Source organism: Cetorhinus maximus, chromosome 19 (assembly GCF_964194155.1).
Source record: "Cetorhinus maximus chromosome 19, sCetMax3.hap1.1, whole genome shotgun sequence".
Taxonomy (NCBI): Eukaryota; Metazoa; Chordata; class Chondrichthyes; order Lamniformes; family Cetorhinidae; genus Cetorhinus; species Cetorhinus maximus.
In genome coordinates this window covers 76,633-93,680 of record NC_135897.1, presented here as the reverse complement: position 1 = coordinate 93,680, position 17,048 = coordinate 76,633, and the positions used below count along the sequence as shown (strand labels likewise).

Here is a 17,048-nt window from a genome sequence, read left to right as displayed (position 1 = left end):
TTTGTTACTTCAATAAGAGCTGTTTTGGTCCTGTGGAATGGTTGCACCTTGATTGGAGGGATTCGAACATGGAATTCCATGAAAGATGGGCATGGATTTGGGAGATAATAACACGTTCAAGGTCTTTGAAGAGGGAAAAGGAGACTGGAGTGCAGTCTTTTGCAAGGACAAAGGGGTCAAGTGTGGATTTTTTGAGGATTAAATGGGAGAGCACCTCATACATTGTCGAGCAGACAAAGAATCTACCATCTGTATCACCATGGCATTTGTGAGATTGTAAAATCCCCAAAGATATCCCACAAATAGATTCTGTGCATCGCTTCACCGTTTGAAGCTGTCAGTGTTCTTCTGATTTTAATATATCCATCTAATCCTTGTATTACTATAATATTTTTGACAGTATATCCTAATCTGGGAACATCAGTCATCACTATAGCTGAAGGTTCGAACAAGACAGAATATCGAACAATGAAAACAGAAATAAGAATGGCCACAGGTAGGTTCACAAAATACTTCAGAATAAAATTTCTATGCTAATAGATTGACCATATCTTGTGCAATACCTGCAGGTCAGACAGGAAGAGGGAACAGGACAGGGGCCGAGTAGAAGGAGTTAAATGAGTGACCCTCTATAGGAACATCACAGTCATAGGTTGAGGGAGCCCCTGAGTACTGGACCTGTTGAATAGATAACTGACATTGGTGCCATGCCTGGTCAAATGCTACCATGATGGCAGGGGCAGTCACCTCACCTCAGATCTAGAATCAGTTGGCTGCTTAAAGAAGAAGGTTCCTGTGTATTGAAGTTTTTATTATAATTTCACTCCTGAAAGGTCTGGCTGCAATGTTTTTTTAATATACTCCATAGTCATAGAGCCATGGGGGGAATTCCACACCAAGGCAGTGACCCGCACCAAATCCCTGGATTAAAATTAAGCTGCACCAAGCTCCATGTGACTGGGAGTGTCCGAGCCAAATTAACAGCCATAGGGCCATTAATTGGCTCAGAACAAGACTTAACCTGCTATCAGAATTGATGCCCCACCACCAAGAGCTACCTGATCATAAAATGGCAAGTAGCTTTCATATCATACAAGTGCCAAGCAAAGATGATATCCAACAATATAGAATATAACCATCTCAACTGGACATTTAATGGCATCACCATCATTGCATCGCCCGCTATCAACATCCTGGGGTTACCATTGACCAGTAACTGAACGGGATTAGCCATATAAATACTGTAGCTACAAGAGCATGTCAGAAGCTGGGAGTTATGAGGAGAGTAACTCACTCCTGCCTTCTCAAAGTCTACCCACCATCTGCAAAGCGCAACTTAGGAGTGCAATGGAATATTCTCCCCTTGCCTCGATGTCTGCAGATCCAACAACACTCAAGAAAATCTACACCATCCAGAACAAAGAACCCATTTGATCAGCATCCCGTCCACCACTCAAAACATTTAAAAAATCTTAATTCATGGGTTGTGGGCTTCACTGGATGGGCCAGCATTTATTGCCCATCCTGAGTTCTAAATTGCCCTTGAGATGATGGCGGTGTGCTGCCGCCTTGACCTGCTGCATTCCATATTGCGCAGGTATATCCACAGTGCTGTTAGGGAGGGAGTTCCAGCGACAGTGAAGAAATAGAGATATACTTCCAAGCCAAGATGTTGAGTGGCTTGGAGGAGAACATCCACGTGGTGGTGTTCCCACCTATTTCTGCCCTTGCCGTCCCAAATGGTAGCGGCCGTGGGAGGGAAGGTGCCGTCTAAGGAGCCTTGGTGAGTTCCTGCAGTGCATCTTGTAGATTGTACACACTGTTGCCACTGTGTGTCGGTGGTGGAGGGAGTGAATGTTTGTGGATGGGGTGCCAATCAACCGGATTGCTTTGTTCTGGATGCTGTCAAGCTTCATAAGTATTCATGGAGCTGCAATCATCCAGGCAAGTGGAGAGTAGTCTATCACACTGCTGACCTGCGTCTTGTAGATGGTGGACAGTCTTTGGGGAGTCAGCACCTGAGTTACTCACTGCAGCGTTCCTATCCTCTGACCTGCTCTTCTAGCCACTGTATTTATGTAGCTAGTTCAGTTCACTTTCTGGTCAATGGTATCCCCAGGATGTTGATGGTAGATAATTCGGCAATGGTAATGGCATTGAATGTCAAGGGGCGATGGTTAGATCATCTCTTGCTGGAGATGGTCATTGCCTGGTCCTTGTGTGGCACAAATGTTGCTTGCCACTTGTCAGCCCAAGCCTGGATATCACCCAGGTCTTGCTGCATGTGGATATGGACTGTTTCAATGTCTGAGAAGCTGTGAATGATGCTGAACATTGCGCAATCATCAGTGAACACCGCCACCTCAGACCTTATGATGGAATGAAGGTCATTGCTGAAGCAGCTGGAGATGGTTGGGCCTAGCACACTAACCTGAGGAATTCCTGCAGTGATGTCCTGGAACTGAGATGATTGACCTCCAACAACCACAACCATCTACATTTGTGCTTGTTCTGATTCCAACCACTGGAGAGTTTTCCCACTGATTCCCATCGACTACAGTTTTGCTAAGGCTCCCTAATGCCATCCTCAGTCAAATGCTGCATTGATGTCAAGGGCAGTCACTTTCATCCCACCTCTGGAGCTCAGCTCTTTTGTCCATGTTTGAAACAAGGCTGTAATGAGGTAAGGAGCTGAGTGACCCTGGCGGAATCCAAATGAGTGTCAGTGAGCAGGTTATTGCTGAGGAATTGCCGCTTGAAAGCACTGTTGATGACCACTTCCTTCACTTTACTGATGGTCGAGAGTAGGCTGATGGGAACTTGGCCGGGTTGGATTTGTCCTGCTTTCTGAGTACAGGACATACCTGGGCAATTTTTCACACTGTCTGGTAGATGCCAGTATTGTAGCTGCACTGAAACAGCTTGGCTAGTGTCACGGCAAGCTCTGGGGAACAAGCCTTCAGTACTATTGCTGGAATATTGTCAGGGCCCATAGCCTTTGCAGTATCTACTGCCTTCCGTTGTTTCTTGATATGACGTGGAGTGAATTGAATTGGCTGAAGACTGGCATCTGTGATGCTGGGGGCATCTGGAGGAGGCCGAGATGGATCATCCACTCGGCATTTTTGGCTGAAAATTGTAGCAAATGCTTCAACCTTATCTTTTGCATTGATGTACTGGACTCTCCCATCATTGAGGATGGGAATATTTGTGGAGCCTCCCCCTCCAGTGAGTAGCTTAATTGCCCGCCATCATTCATGATTGGACATGGCAGGATTATAGAGCTTAGATGTGATCCAGTGGTTGCGGAATTACTTGGCTCTGTCTGTTACTTGATGCTTATGCTGTTTGGCACACAAGTAGTTCTGTGTTATAGCGTCACCAGGTTGACACCTCATTTTTAGGTATGCCAGGTGCTGATCCAGCGATGCCCTCCTGCACTTATCATTGATCCAAGGTTAATTCCCTGGCTTGGTGGTAATGGTAGAGTGTTGGGAATACCAGGCCATGAGGTTATAGATTGTGGTTGAGTACAGTTCTGCTGCTGATTTCGCTCACAGCACCTCATGGTTGCCCTGTCTTGAGTTGCTAGATCTGTTTAAAATCTATCCCAATTAGCACGATGATAGAGGGTATCCTCAATGTGAAGTCTTCCACTCCTTCAACCACTTATGCACAGTGGCAGCAGTGTGTAGTGTCTACAAGATTAACCGCAGCAACACACCAAGGCTCATTTGACTGCACCTTCCAAATCCATGATATTTGTCACCAAGAAGAAAAAGGGCAACAAATGCATGGGGATACCATAACCAGCAAGTTCCTCTCCAGGCTACACACTATCCTGACCTTGAAGAAAATCACTGTTCCTTTGCTGTCACTGGGTCAAAATACTGGGACTCCCTTTCCAGAAGGGCTGTGAGCATACATGCACCAGATATATTGCATTGGCTCAAGAAGGTGTCTCACCACCACCTGTTCTGGGGAAATTTGGGATAGACAACAAATGCTGGCCCTGCCAACGACTCCCACATCCAACAAACAATAAAGAAAATTGCTGGTTTCAAATCTGAGATTGATAGTTTCTTGTTAACCATGGTTATGAAGGGATTTGGGGCAAGGTTAGGAATTAGGTCACAAGTCTGCTATGCTATCACTTAATGTTTCTGTATTTTCACACTTTGACAATGTGGCTCACAGGAGGATTCAGTTGCTTCCTTTAAAGGAAGTAGAACAACGTGGCTAGAAATTCAATTATGTTTCTTGTTTCTCCATTTCGTGTTCACAGATCCAAACCCTAGAACCACTGAATTCTTGACAAAGTGGGATGATTTCCAACTGTTCCAATTCACAAAATTTTACTGGGACAGACTAGAACAGGAGATTGAAGAAGGGGTGGATGGAGTCAGCTCATTGTTAACATACGAGCAGATTTTCAATGGACAAGAACATCGGGTAAGTGGGAGGGTTTCAATGAGTTTGGAATATTTAAATGTTACAGAACTTGCAGAATGTAAGGATGATAGAAGACTAAGATCCGTCTAGATCACTTTCTAAAACACGGGCAGTCAAATGCTGATAATGGTGATTAATCAACCTCCAATCATTAGTGGAAACCAGAACCAAGCATGAGGTGAGGAAAGCCTCAGAGGTAGAGAGCTTTGTGAACCGTCGATCCAAAGTGACCTGAACCATCCAAGCGTACATCACTTGCCACATGCAGGTACAGCAGCATTGTGGTTGTGTTACTGAATTAACAAACTAGTAGCCTGGACTTATGCTCCAGAGACCTGAACTTAGATCTCACTGTGGCAGTTTGTGACATTGATCTCAGGTAATTAGATAATATTGAATTGTCGTCAAAAGCCATATGGGTGGCTCATGTCCTTTAAGGAAGGAAACCTGCCGTTCTTACTCATCCTGACATGTATATGGCTCTAGACACCCAGCAACATGGTTGACTCTTCACCTCTTCACTGCCCTCTGGAATGGTCTAGATCAAGATGCAACACAGCTATAAAAAGGTGTAATAAGAGCACCCAGCATTGGATTCAGTCACTGCTCAGTCGACCATGCAAAGTCCTCACTAACATTGAAGGACTTGCAACAAATGTGACTAATAAAATAACAGCCTGACATCAAAATAATCCTTCAATATGACCATCAAACGACATCCCAGACTCTTCTGTTACTATTCCTGGGTTTGCCCATTCCCGCTAGATGTATCCACCGGAGATGGCAGCCTAGGGGTATACAGTAACCAGGGAGAGTCCTCAATATAGCCTCAGAGCCACAGGAAATCTCTTGGCATGAGGCCAAAGATAGACAACAGAACCACCTGCTGATTATTTCCCTCCTTCAGTTGGTGAATGTGGACTCCTCCAGGTTAATTAGAAAAAGCAAGGGCAGAGAATTCACTGTAGGTGGGGACATAATTTCTCCCATCAAGAATGGCTCGGTAGCACCTCTAATGACAGTGCTTTCTGAGTCTTGAAGGACATATCTGCCAGACTGGGCTTGCAGCAGTTGGCCAGAGAACCAACAGGAGGTGAAACCCTATTTGTCCTCACCCATCCACTTCTTGCAGATGCATTTGTCTCTGACACTATAGGAGTGACCACCGCAGTCCTCGTAGGAAATGAAGTACCGTCTTCAAACTGAAGACACCTCTCATTGTGTTGTGCAATAGTATCACCATGCTAAATGTGTTGGATACACAATAGATCTACTGTCTCTAAATTCATTATCCACAAAGCGCTGTGGGCCATCAGCTGCAGAATTGTGGTAAGGCATATCCATCACTCCACCATTTGAATCAAACCAGGTGCTCAACCCTGGTTCAATTAACGTGTAGGAGAGCGTTGCAGGATCAGCATCAGGGGTATATAAACATGAGATGCCAATCTGGTGAGGCTACAACACATCACCATAACATATATACTTCACATCTGTATTCACCGAAGAGAATGAGGATGAAGGTATCGAACATGGGGAGAAAGACTGCGAGGTTCTATATAGGGAGTGACAAGGTATTGGAGGTGTTGGCAGGCTTGAAAGTGGACACATATCCAGGTACGGATGATTTGTGTGCCAGACTGCTGAGGGAGGCAAGGGGGGAGATCACAGGGGCTCAGACCCAAATGTTTAATTCCTCTCTGGCCACCGGGAAAGTGCCAAAGAACTGCAGAACAGCGAATGTGGTTCTGCTTTTTAAGAAGGGTTTTAAGGGAGAAGCCAATGAACCACAGGCCAGTGAGCCTCACGTCAGTGGTAGGGAAACTACTGGGGAAAATTCTGAAGGACAGAATCCATCTCCACTTGGAGAGGCAAGGTTTGATCAGGGATAATCAGCATAGCTTTGTCAGAGGGAGGTCATGCCTAACAAATTTAATTTATTTTTTTGTGGAGGTGACCAGGTTTGTAGATGAGGGTAGTGCAGTCGATTTGGTTTATGCGGCTTTCAGTACAGCTTTTGACAAGGTCCCAGATGGGAGACTTATAAAGAAGGGAAATCCACATGGGAGACAGGTTAATTTGACGAGGTGGATTCAAAATTGGCTTAGATATCGGAGACAGAGGGCGCTGACAGAATGATACTTTAGTGACTGGAAGCCAGTGTCCAGTGACATACACAGGGATCTGTGCTGGGTCCCCTATTATTCGTCATTTATATAAACGACATAGATGACTTTGTAGGGGGTAGGATTAGTAGGCATGCTTATGACACAAAGATTGGCTGGGTGGTTAAAAGTGAGGTTGAATGTCTTGGGCTAAAGGAAGATGTATACGGGATGGTCAAATGGGCAGATAAGAGGCAGATGGGATTTAACCCTGAAAAGTGTGAGGTGATACACTTTGGAAGGATTAATTTGACAAGTAAGGATTCCATGAATGGCACGGCACTAGGAAGTTCTGAGGAACAAAGCGACCTCGGCGTGTGTGTCCATAGATCTCTGAAGGTGGAGGGCCATGTTAGTGGGGTCGTGATAAAGGCATATGGGACACTTGCCTTTATCAATCGAGTCATGGATTACAAAAGTAGGGAGGTCATGTTGGAGTTGTATAGAACCTTGGTGAGGCCACAGCTGGAGTACAGTGTGCACTGGGGGTGGGGGGGGGGGGGGGGGGTGGAGAGGAGATTCACCAGGATGCTGTCTGGTAATAAACATTTATGTTATGAAGAAATGTTGGATAGAATTGGGTACTTTCCGTTGGAGCATGGAAGACTGAGGGGTGATCTGATTGAGGTGTAAAAGATTATGAGGGGCATGGTCAGATTGGATAGTGAGCAGCTGTTCCCCTGAGTTGAAGGGGCAGTCACGAGCGGACACAAGTTCAAGGTCAGGGGAGGAGGTTTAGTGGGGGATGTAAGGAAACACTTTTTTTTCCAAAGGGTGGAGGTATTCTGGAATGCACAGCCTGGGAGGTTGGTGGAGGCCTTGCAACCTCTGGACTGTTAAGCTTCATGGATTCTGCTGCCTTTACCCTGTACCACTCCAGGTCCCAGATATCACTTGTGTGCTCACAAACCTATAATATCTCCCAGTACTCAGATGTCTTCAATTTAGAATTCCCATTTTTCTGTTTAAATCACTCAATGGCCTTGACCCTTTCGTTCCTTGTAAGCTGCTCGAGTCCTGAAACATCCCATTGGAATTCTCTCATTGCTATGACCCTGGACTTATGAGCACCTTCTCCTTCACACCACCACTGGTAACAGCGTTCAGTTATCTTGGATCCCACTCACTCTCAAAACCTATCCACTTCTCACTCCTAACCAAGTTTTCATACTCGTACCAAATTTGCAATGATATCAAGCTTCTGAACTTACAGTTACTGAGGAGGAAATTGATCGGATTGATTGGATTTTCTACCATTATTATTGGTCGATTCTCCTGACAGATAAATCAACAGCACTGGTTTGGTTCAGTCAATGCTGATTTCTCTGCCAGTTTTCATTTTAAGATTCCGATTCTTCTGTTAAAAGAACTTAATGACCAAAATCGTCCGTTCCATTCCACCAGAGATCTGATTTGCTGCTATTTTCTTACTGAGTAAATGAGAAACTGTAACAGTAAGAAGTCAGTGTGAGGAAAAAAGTGGACCATATTGTCAATCAATAATTTGACAAAGAAAACTCTACAAACTGATCACATTAAAATACTGCAGATTGTCAATGATTCCTCACTCCCCCCAAAATGTCTTTCAGACTTCTTGCTTAGTTTATTCACATTTATTTGCTGTTAATGACTGAAATGAGCTGAAGATGATTTTTAGTGAATGTTCATTATGCATCAGTTCTCAGCCCAGTGACTGTTTATTGTGCTCAAAACAATTGGAAACGCCATCACTGAGCAGATCATTTCCTTCCCATTCTCGGTGTTTATCTTTCACTCTGATCCTCAATATATATATTCTTAAACTGTGCAGAAAGTCACCGAGCTCACGGATAAGGGCAACCGGGCGGACAGTTCCAAGCTTCTCCTAAGTCTGGTGATGGAGAAAGGCTCTCGGGCCCGAAGGGTGATGTGGGTATCCTTTGTGAAAGTGCATCATGGGGTCCCAAAGTTGGATAAAATAATAAAAGAAATACAGGAACTTGGTACGGTAAAATCAAACAGTGAATTCAATTTCAGATTCAAACATTGCAGATTTTGCTATAACATTACACAGATCTGATCTCATGACAATTAATTGCTTGAAACAGGTTCTGATCCATTTGATTACATGAACATTGGAAGAGGCTTATCTGAAGTACCCATTCACCTGAAAGGTAAGAGATGAAATGGACATTTAAAACCATTTTAATTTTATTTTATTCATTCGTGGGATGTGGGCTTCGCTTGCAGGACCAGTATTTATTTTCCACCCCTAGTGGCCCTTGAGATGGTGGTGGTGACCTGCCTTCTTGAGCCACTGCAGTCCATGTGGTGTAGGTGCGCCCACAGTGCTGTTAGGAAGGGATTTCCAGGATTTTGACCCAGCGACAGTGAGGGAACGTAAATATATTCCCAAGTAAGGATGCTGAGTGACTTGGAGGGCAACATACAGGTGGTGGTGTTCCCATCTATCTGCTGCCCTGGTCCTCATAGATGGTAGTGGTCGTGGGTTTGGAAGATGCTGTCAAAGCAGACTTGGCAAATTCCTGCAGCGCACCTTGTAGATGGTACACACTGCTGCATATGTGCATCAGTGGTGGAGGGCGTGAATGTTTGTGGATGTGGTGCCAATCAAGCGGAGTGCTTTTCCCTGGATGGTGTCCAGCTTCTTGAGTGTTGTGGGCGCTGCACTCATACAGGCAAGTGGGGAGTATTCGATCACACTCCTGACTTGTGCCTTGTAGATGGTGGACAGTTTTGAGGAGTCAATGAGGTGAGTTACTTATTGTACGATTCTTAGCTTCTGACCTGCTCTTGTAGCCTCAGTATTTATGTGGCTATTCCAGTTCATGTCCTGGCCAATGGTAACCCTCGCGATGTTGGTAGTAGGGGATTCAATGATGGTAACACCATTAAACATGGTTGGATTCCCTCTAGTTGGAGATGGTCATTTTCTGACACTTGTGTGGCATGAATGTTACTTGCTACTTGTTAGCCATGCCCTCCTGCACTCTTCATTGAACTCGTGGCTTGATGGTATTTGTAGAGTGGAGGATACGCCGGGCCATGAGGATACAAATTGTGTTTTAATACAATTCTGCTGAAGCTGATGGCCCACATCGATGCCCAGTCTTAAGTTGTTTGAATCTTATCGAAATCTATCCCATTTAGCACGGTGGTAGTGCCACGCAACACAATGAAGGATATCCTCAATGTGAAGGTGGGACTTCGTCTGCATAATGACTGTGCAGCGATCACTCCTACCGACACTCTCATGGACAGAAGAATCAGTGGCAGGCAGGTTGGTGAGGGTGAGGTCAAGTATGTTTTTCTCCTCTTGTTGGTTCCCTCACCACCTGCTGCAGACCCAGTCTAGCAGCTATGTCATTTAGGACTCGGCCAGCTCGGTCAGTAGTGGTGCTACCGAGCCACTCTTGGTGATGGACATTGAAGTCCCCCACCCAGAGTACTGTGCCGTTGACACCCTCAGTGCTCCCTTGGTTCAACATAGAGGAGAACTGAATCAGCAGAGGGAGAGCAGTACGTGGTAATCAGCAGGAGGTTTCCTTTCCCACGTTTGACCTGATGCCATGATAATTTTTGTGGTCTGGAGTCGATGTTGAGGACACCTAAGTTAAATACCACTGTGCCGCCACCTCTGCTGACCAGACACCAGTATTATCCCAGTCCCAAGGATAAGGATGGATATATCTTATAATATGGACATTATCTCCATGAGGATTGACTAGTCTGTGAGACAGCCCCCCCACAATTTTGGGAGATGTTAGTATGGATTAATTTGCAGGGTCGACAGGGCTGCAATTGTCGTTGTTGTTTCCTCGGTCGATATCGGGTGCTGCGTCTGGTTTCATTCCTTTTTTGTGTTACAACTGCGTGCGAGGCTATTTCAAAGCTCACTGCAAAGAGCTAATTGCTTTGGGTCTGAAGTTGCATGTAGGCCAGACCAGAAAAGGACGGCAGATGGGTTGAACCAGTTGGGTTTTCACAAAACCGACAATGGTTTCATGGTCATCATCATTAGGCTTTTAATTCCAGATTTGTATTGAATTCTAATTCTACCATCCACCACGGTGGGATTCAAACCAAGGCTCTCAGACCAGTACTCTGGGTCTCTGGGTTAGTAGTTCAGCGACAATACCATCGCCTACTTTCTGAGAATTCGAATGATTGGAACTTTTGTTTCAGAGATTCTCAGATTCTGAAAATCAGAAAATCAAGTGCTGGGAAACAGGAGATTGAACATTATAAGGATTTGTCATTGATCCTCAACTATGTACATATTCAATTTACAATTAATAAGAAATGATTTATGTTGTATTCTGTAAATATGCAGGCATTGCATTTTTTGACTTATTCCAGCTGCTGTTTGCTATTCTGATATTTTATACACACCTGCCAGAATCCCACTATGCTGTGTATCATAATGCAAACCTGTGTGTGCACAGATTCTCTGGGCTCACAGTGAAGTGCTGGGCCTTGAGCCAGATGTTACGGGTTCTCTGCACCCAATAAATCATTCCCATCATTAACAAATCAAATGCTGAGCAGGAAGATCGCAGAAGGTCCATCAAGCTAATTTCACACTACAACGACTCAACAATGATGGCTAAACAGTTATTCCCGCTGCTGCCTCCCACTCCCCCACCCCTGTCACCCCCAAGGATCAGGCAATCTCCTGGTGGAAGCAAAAATAGAAAAGCCCAGAGCCAGTGTGGGAAATTGTACCCTCGTACTCTTCTCTGACCTCCTCAGTTGATCGAATCCAATTCAGGAAATTACGTTGTCCAGTTGTTACCTATAAACCAGTTACTCTCTACATGATGTGATATCTGTCCAAGTCATGAACTGGTCCAGATCCTTCTTCAGAGGCAGCACCGACCATAGCAATTGGAAACTCATTCCAAATGCTCACAGTTCTCCTGGCAGAGAAAAGAAACACTGAATATGCTGGCCATTCCTACACTTACATAGTTTAATCCAATCCTCCACAATTTGATAAACTAGTATAATCTATCAATAGGGACTCTGTCCAGGCATTCATGCATTTACTAGGCCTCTGTAAATTAGCAAAAATCTTTGCTGCTCGAAATTAAACAAATTAAAATCCTTGAGCCTGTCTGAGTTGCTGAGCTTTCCCAAGCTGGGATTCATTCTTCCAGCTCTCCTTTGGTACTTTTCCAATGACAGTCTATTATCCAAAATTTAGGGATAACCAAAACCCCCACACGATTGAGATGTGGTCTGACCAGGAGCCTGTACAGGCAATGTGATAGCTTTTGTTTTAAACTTATTGGTTCCATTAATATAATCTCAATACTTTGTTAGCTTTAGCTACAGTTTTTCTGCACTGATCATGAACCTTCAGTGATCTGTACACAGTAGCACCAAGATCTTTTTTTATCTCTCATCCTGTCTCAGTATTGTTCCCTGCAAATGATGCTTGGATTCAATATTGGCCCAATCAATATGTATGAGGTACAGTTATCTGAATGGAACACTGTTTGCCAATGTGTGCCTGCAGTTGTAGCAGATCTAAATGTTTAATTGGATTTGATCGCCCTCTACTCTCTTGTGCTCCTGATTCATTTTTCACCCTTGTCCAGCTCATGACTACATATTGTCAAAAGTCATGGGTGTAGGACCAACCCTCAGGAGATATCACTTGTCACATATCTTCCAATTAAATTTTAGGTTCGGGATTGAAGAGATTTCCTAATCCAGAGTTTCATATTTCAACTCACACTCCATCAAATGAAGTAACCTAGTGTGAGGATGCTTATCGAAGGCTTTCTGAAAGTCTTGAGTGACAATGTCCAACAGATTTCTCTCATGCCCTATCCTAGTTACTTCCTCAATAAACTCCACCAAATTTGTTGGACACAAGCTAATTGTTTTGAAGTTGTGTTGTGAATTTCTAATGGCCTCTTCCCTTTCCCAGTGATCATAAAGAACATTCCTTATTATCCCTTCCACCATTTGTCCCTTTTTAAATTGTCCGGATAATGTTAAATAAATTTGAAACATTACATTTTTATTATTTCACAGAACAGAATGTGGTCAGAAAGTCTTTGATGTGAAATGAGAATATCTACAGATATTCACACAACAGAACATTAATTTGGAGAAATGTGAGGAAAAGGGAATATTCACGTTGACTGGGAATAAACTGACCCATTTCCTCATGGCGGTGAAAGAGAGCTCACTATTCTACTCATAGAATAATCCTACAATTCACGGGTTGTGTTTGAACCCAATATAATAATTAAAATAAATATATTTTTATTTTCCCAAAACGACATTGTGGGAAACTAGAAGCATAATTAATTATTTGTAAACAGTTCAAATGAACTGTGAATGTTACTGCTCTAATGTTACATAGAGTGAAGTAGGTAGTTGTTCTATTTCAAGTTCTGATCAGTAAGATGACAGGACTCTTGTAAAAACACAATCAATGTAGGCATGTATAAAACTCCTGAAAAAGTGTTAGCGATTTCTGAAACGCAGGACAACAGGAAAAGGATTATTCTTATTGAGTTCTCTGCCCGACTCACAGCTAAACCACGGTAGGGAAAGGAGGCAGGTCCAAAATCCACCCCAGCCGGAATTTAATTGAACCCCATGCTGTTGGCACAAACCTGATCCACATTGGCCGCCCAGTCAACTGAGCCAATCGGCCCTAATATCTCAGATAACCTGCCCACAGCCTGATAGAATACCAGAAGGACTCTTGCTCTCCAAGTGCACAGTGACATCAAAGATAACTTGGTGAAGGCAGGTTACAGTAACAGTGGGACTCCTGAACAATTACAGTCACTCCCTCTCCCACTCCTATCCAATGTCCTATTTAGTATTCGTGCAGAAGTTTGCCTTCGCTGAGGATTTCATAAACTGACTGGCCAAGAACATCTACCACCACATAACTAGGGCCTTTGTGGATTTATAGCGAGTTGTCCAGAGTAAAGGCTGGTCAGAAAGTGTTAACCATCAGAGAGAAAATATCACCTTTATAAAATCTCCATGTTCAGTAAATATTAGAACCAAGTGACTTTAATTTTTTCTTGGTCATTGCTCACTTTCAAGCGAGATTTCCAATAATTGAGCTTTAATTCCTGCACAAACTTTGATTGAAAACGCAAAATGAATCTATCTATTCAACAAGATCATATTGAGAAGTCCTTTATGTTACTACAACTAACATTTTCTGTCTACTCTAATTGAAGTTGTTCAACAGAAACACAAGGAGATCCTCCGGGTTCAAATTGAAATACTGAGAGTGAACACTATCCTAATAAAGGAGAAGGTTAAGATTTTACAGCTGATTGATCGATACACTGAGCTAACGCTCATTTCTAAAGTTCGAGATCGGAAACTTGTGGAACATGAACTGTTGGCAAGAGGCCGGAACCATGAAGAGTGGAGAAAGAAACATCTCCGGAGAGAACTGGAAAAAATCCGAACTGATCAATTGTTCCAGAGCAGTTTTTCCCTGAGAAAATCTGAAACTGGGAGTTCAGCAGCAGTGAGTGGAGTCCCAGGGATCGGAATAACAACAATGGTACAAAAGATTACTTATGACTGGGCCACTGGGAAAATATACCCACACTTTCAATTTGTTTTCAGTTTTAAATTCCGGGATTTGAACACCATTAACTGCAGAATAAACCTCAGGAATCTGATACTGTTTTTCTATCCTTACTTTGGAAATGTTCTCAGAGAGCTCTGGAAGAACCCAGAGGGACTGGTGTTTATATTCGATGGTTTGGATGAATTCAAGGACAGGATTGATTGTGCTGACAATCGGAGAAATACAGAACCTCAGTTCATGTGCACAGATCCTGAATGCTGGTGTGAAGTGTCTAACATTGTGTACAGTTTAATACAGCACAAGCTGCTCCCAGGATGTTCAGTGCTAGTGACCAGCCGCCCCACTGCATTATATTTATTGGAAAAGGCTGAGATCAGTGTCTGGGCTGAAATCCTGGGATTTGTTGATAATGAACAGAAGGAATATTTCAACAAGTTTTTTGAAGATCAGGCAGTGGCAGCAGCTGTTTACAAACACGGGGAGGAGAACGAGGTCCTGCACACCATGTGTTACAATCCTTCCTACTGCTGGATCCTCGGTCTGTCACTGGGTCCCTTCTTTTCACAAAGAGACAGAAAACACCACCAAGTTCCCAAGACCATTACCCAACTATATTCCTACTATATTTACAACATTCTAAAAAACCACAGCCTCGAGATTCAAAGCCCCCGTGATGTGTTCCTGCAGCTTGGTGAGATGGCCTTCACAGGAATCTCTGAGAAGAAGATTGTGTTTAGAAATGGAGATTTGATCAAGTATAATCTGCAACCTTCCCAGTTCCTGTCTGGGTTCCTGATAGAACTTTTGGAGAGAGATGATTATCTCCAGAGTGTGGTTTACACGTTCCCACACCTCACCATCCAAGAGTTTGTAGCTGCACTCGCACAATTCCTGACCCCAGATCCCAAGGAGATCAAGGAACTCCTCAGTGAAGCTGACAGTGAAAAAGATGGGAGATTTGAGATATTTCTCCGTTTTGTTGCTGGTCTCTCCTCTCCACAGTCAGCTCGGCCCCTGGCGGAGCTTCTGAGTCCATTTCTTCATCAAACAACCTGTCGAGTGATTGACTGGGTGAAGGAAAAAGTTGAAGGATGGATTGGAAACACAGCGACTGAAGCTGGTAAAAGGAACCTCCTGAACACATTCCACTACCTGTCTGAGTCTCAGAATAAAGCACTGGCTCAGGCCACTGTGGGATCTGCGGAAACACTTTCATTTAGTGGATTGCGACTGACCCCGATTGACTGTGCCGTCCTGTCTCATATCCTTGGACTCTGTGATACAATAAAACACCTCGATCTAAACCAGTGCTACATTCAGTGTGAAGGATTCCAGCGGCTGGAATACGTTCTTTACAAATGTCAGAGGTTGAGGTAATTGCTTGTTCCGTCATGTAGCTTGTATTTTCATTACTGAAGGAAATTTTACTATTTTAGAAGTGAAAAAATAAATAACTTCCAGTTCAAGAAAAAAGAGGCAGAGTCAGAAAAATCTTTACAAAATAAAATGATTGTAAAATTCCGAATTAGAAAATAAGAATATTGCCTTTGTGAACAAATAGTTGTTATACTTAATGGTGAATTAAATAGTTTAAGTGTGGGATCTTATTGATAAGATATAGTGATAGTTATTTACAAAGGGAATAGAAAATAGATAGTCCAAGGTTAATAAACACCAGTGGATATAAAAATAACTTAAATAATAATTATTATAACCCATATAAACTGTAAGCTGTACTGATCACGACGGACAATAAGTCCTATATATCATCAAAATTAATCAAATGGTTTCTGGCGGGAGGGTCAAATACCTTAAATTTAGATAATTATGTAAGAAGACCTTTCGAATTCTAATTATTTCAATTTGATCCCAATACTGTTAATTTAATGAAGAAACCTGCTGCTGATCCAGAAGTTCGATTTCCCCCATTTCACGTTTATATCCAGAAGGCAGACACACGCTGGACAACTGTGAGGAATTTTCAGGAATCTGTACCATTGACCGGTTCTTACACAGCGTGGACAGTCCCTGGTAGAACTGTCAATTGGTATATAACAGGATTTTCTGATAATCCACCCCATATCGGCGAAACTGCTGCAAGCAGGGAACTCCCGGAAATTCCCTTGGAAGAGAATAAATGCTGCATGTGCACTAAATGTAGAGGTTATTTAATGGGGAGTAACGTGGGAAACACCCCTCCCATATCAACTAGAGGAACAGGGACATGTCAATTTTATAAGTGGACAGAATTAACTTTCCTTGTTGTATAAAATCCAGCCGATAGATTTTACAGCAAGCAGTTAGCACACTTTGGAAACATCCAGTAATAGGTGGATATAAAGACTTGGAAGGGAGAGAGGAACATGGTGAAATTAGAATCACTAAGGAAGCAATGCTGAATGAATTGATGGAGCTGCAGGCTGACAAGACTCCACGTCCTGATGGGCTTCATCTTAGGGTCTTAAAAGAGGTGGCTAATGAGGTAGTGGATGCGCTGGTGTTAATTTTCCAATATTCGCGAAGTTCTGGAAAGGTATCATCAGGTTGGAAAATAGCAAATATAACCCCTCTATTCAAGAAGGCAGTGAGACAGAAAGTAGGAAATTATAAGCCAGTTAGCCGAACGTCTGAATTGGGGAACCTGCTAGAATCTATTGTTAAGGGGGTATAGCTGAGCACTTAGAGAAACTCAAGTTCATCCGGAAGAGTAAACATGGTTTTGTGAAAGGGCAATCATCTATAACCATTTTAATGAAGTTCTTTGAAGGAGTGACATGTGCAGTGGATAGAGGGAAGCCTGTAGACATACTGTGCTTGGATTTCAAGAGGCATTTGAAAAAGTGCCA

At 43.3% G+C, this 17,048-nt stretch overlaps 1 protein-coding gene across 1 annotated transcript in view; it reads left to right on the top strand.

Moving 5' to 3' along the window:
• The first annotated feature begins 406 nt into the window (after nucleotides 1–406).
• LOC144694128 (NACHT, LRR and PYD domains-containing protein 12-like) overlaps nucleotides 407–17,048 on the top strand; it is a 43,511-nt gene continuing 26,869 nt past the window's right edge. Inside the window, exons 1-5 of the mRNA XM_078564484.1 lie at nucleotides 407–496; nucleotides 4,286–4,452; nucleotides 8,428–8,599; nucleotides 8,705–8,770; nucleotides 13,838–15,575. Of these exons, the coding sequence (XP_078420610.1) occupies nucleotides 469–496; nucleotides 4,286–4,452; nucleotides 8,428–8,599; nucleotides 8,705–8,770; nucleotides 13,838–15,575 (2,171 nt within the window). The 5' untranslated portion in view covers nucleotides 407–468. The remainder of the gene's footprint in view (nucleotides 497–4,285; nucleotides 4,453–8,427; nucleotides 8,600–8,704; nucleotides 8,771–13,837; nucleotides 15,576–17,048) is intronic.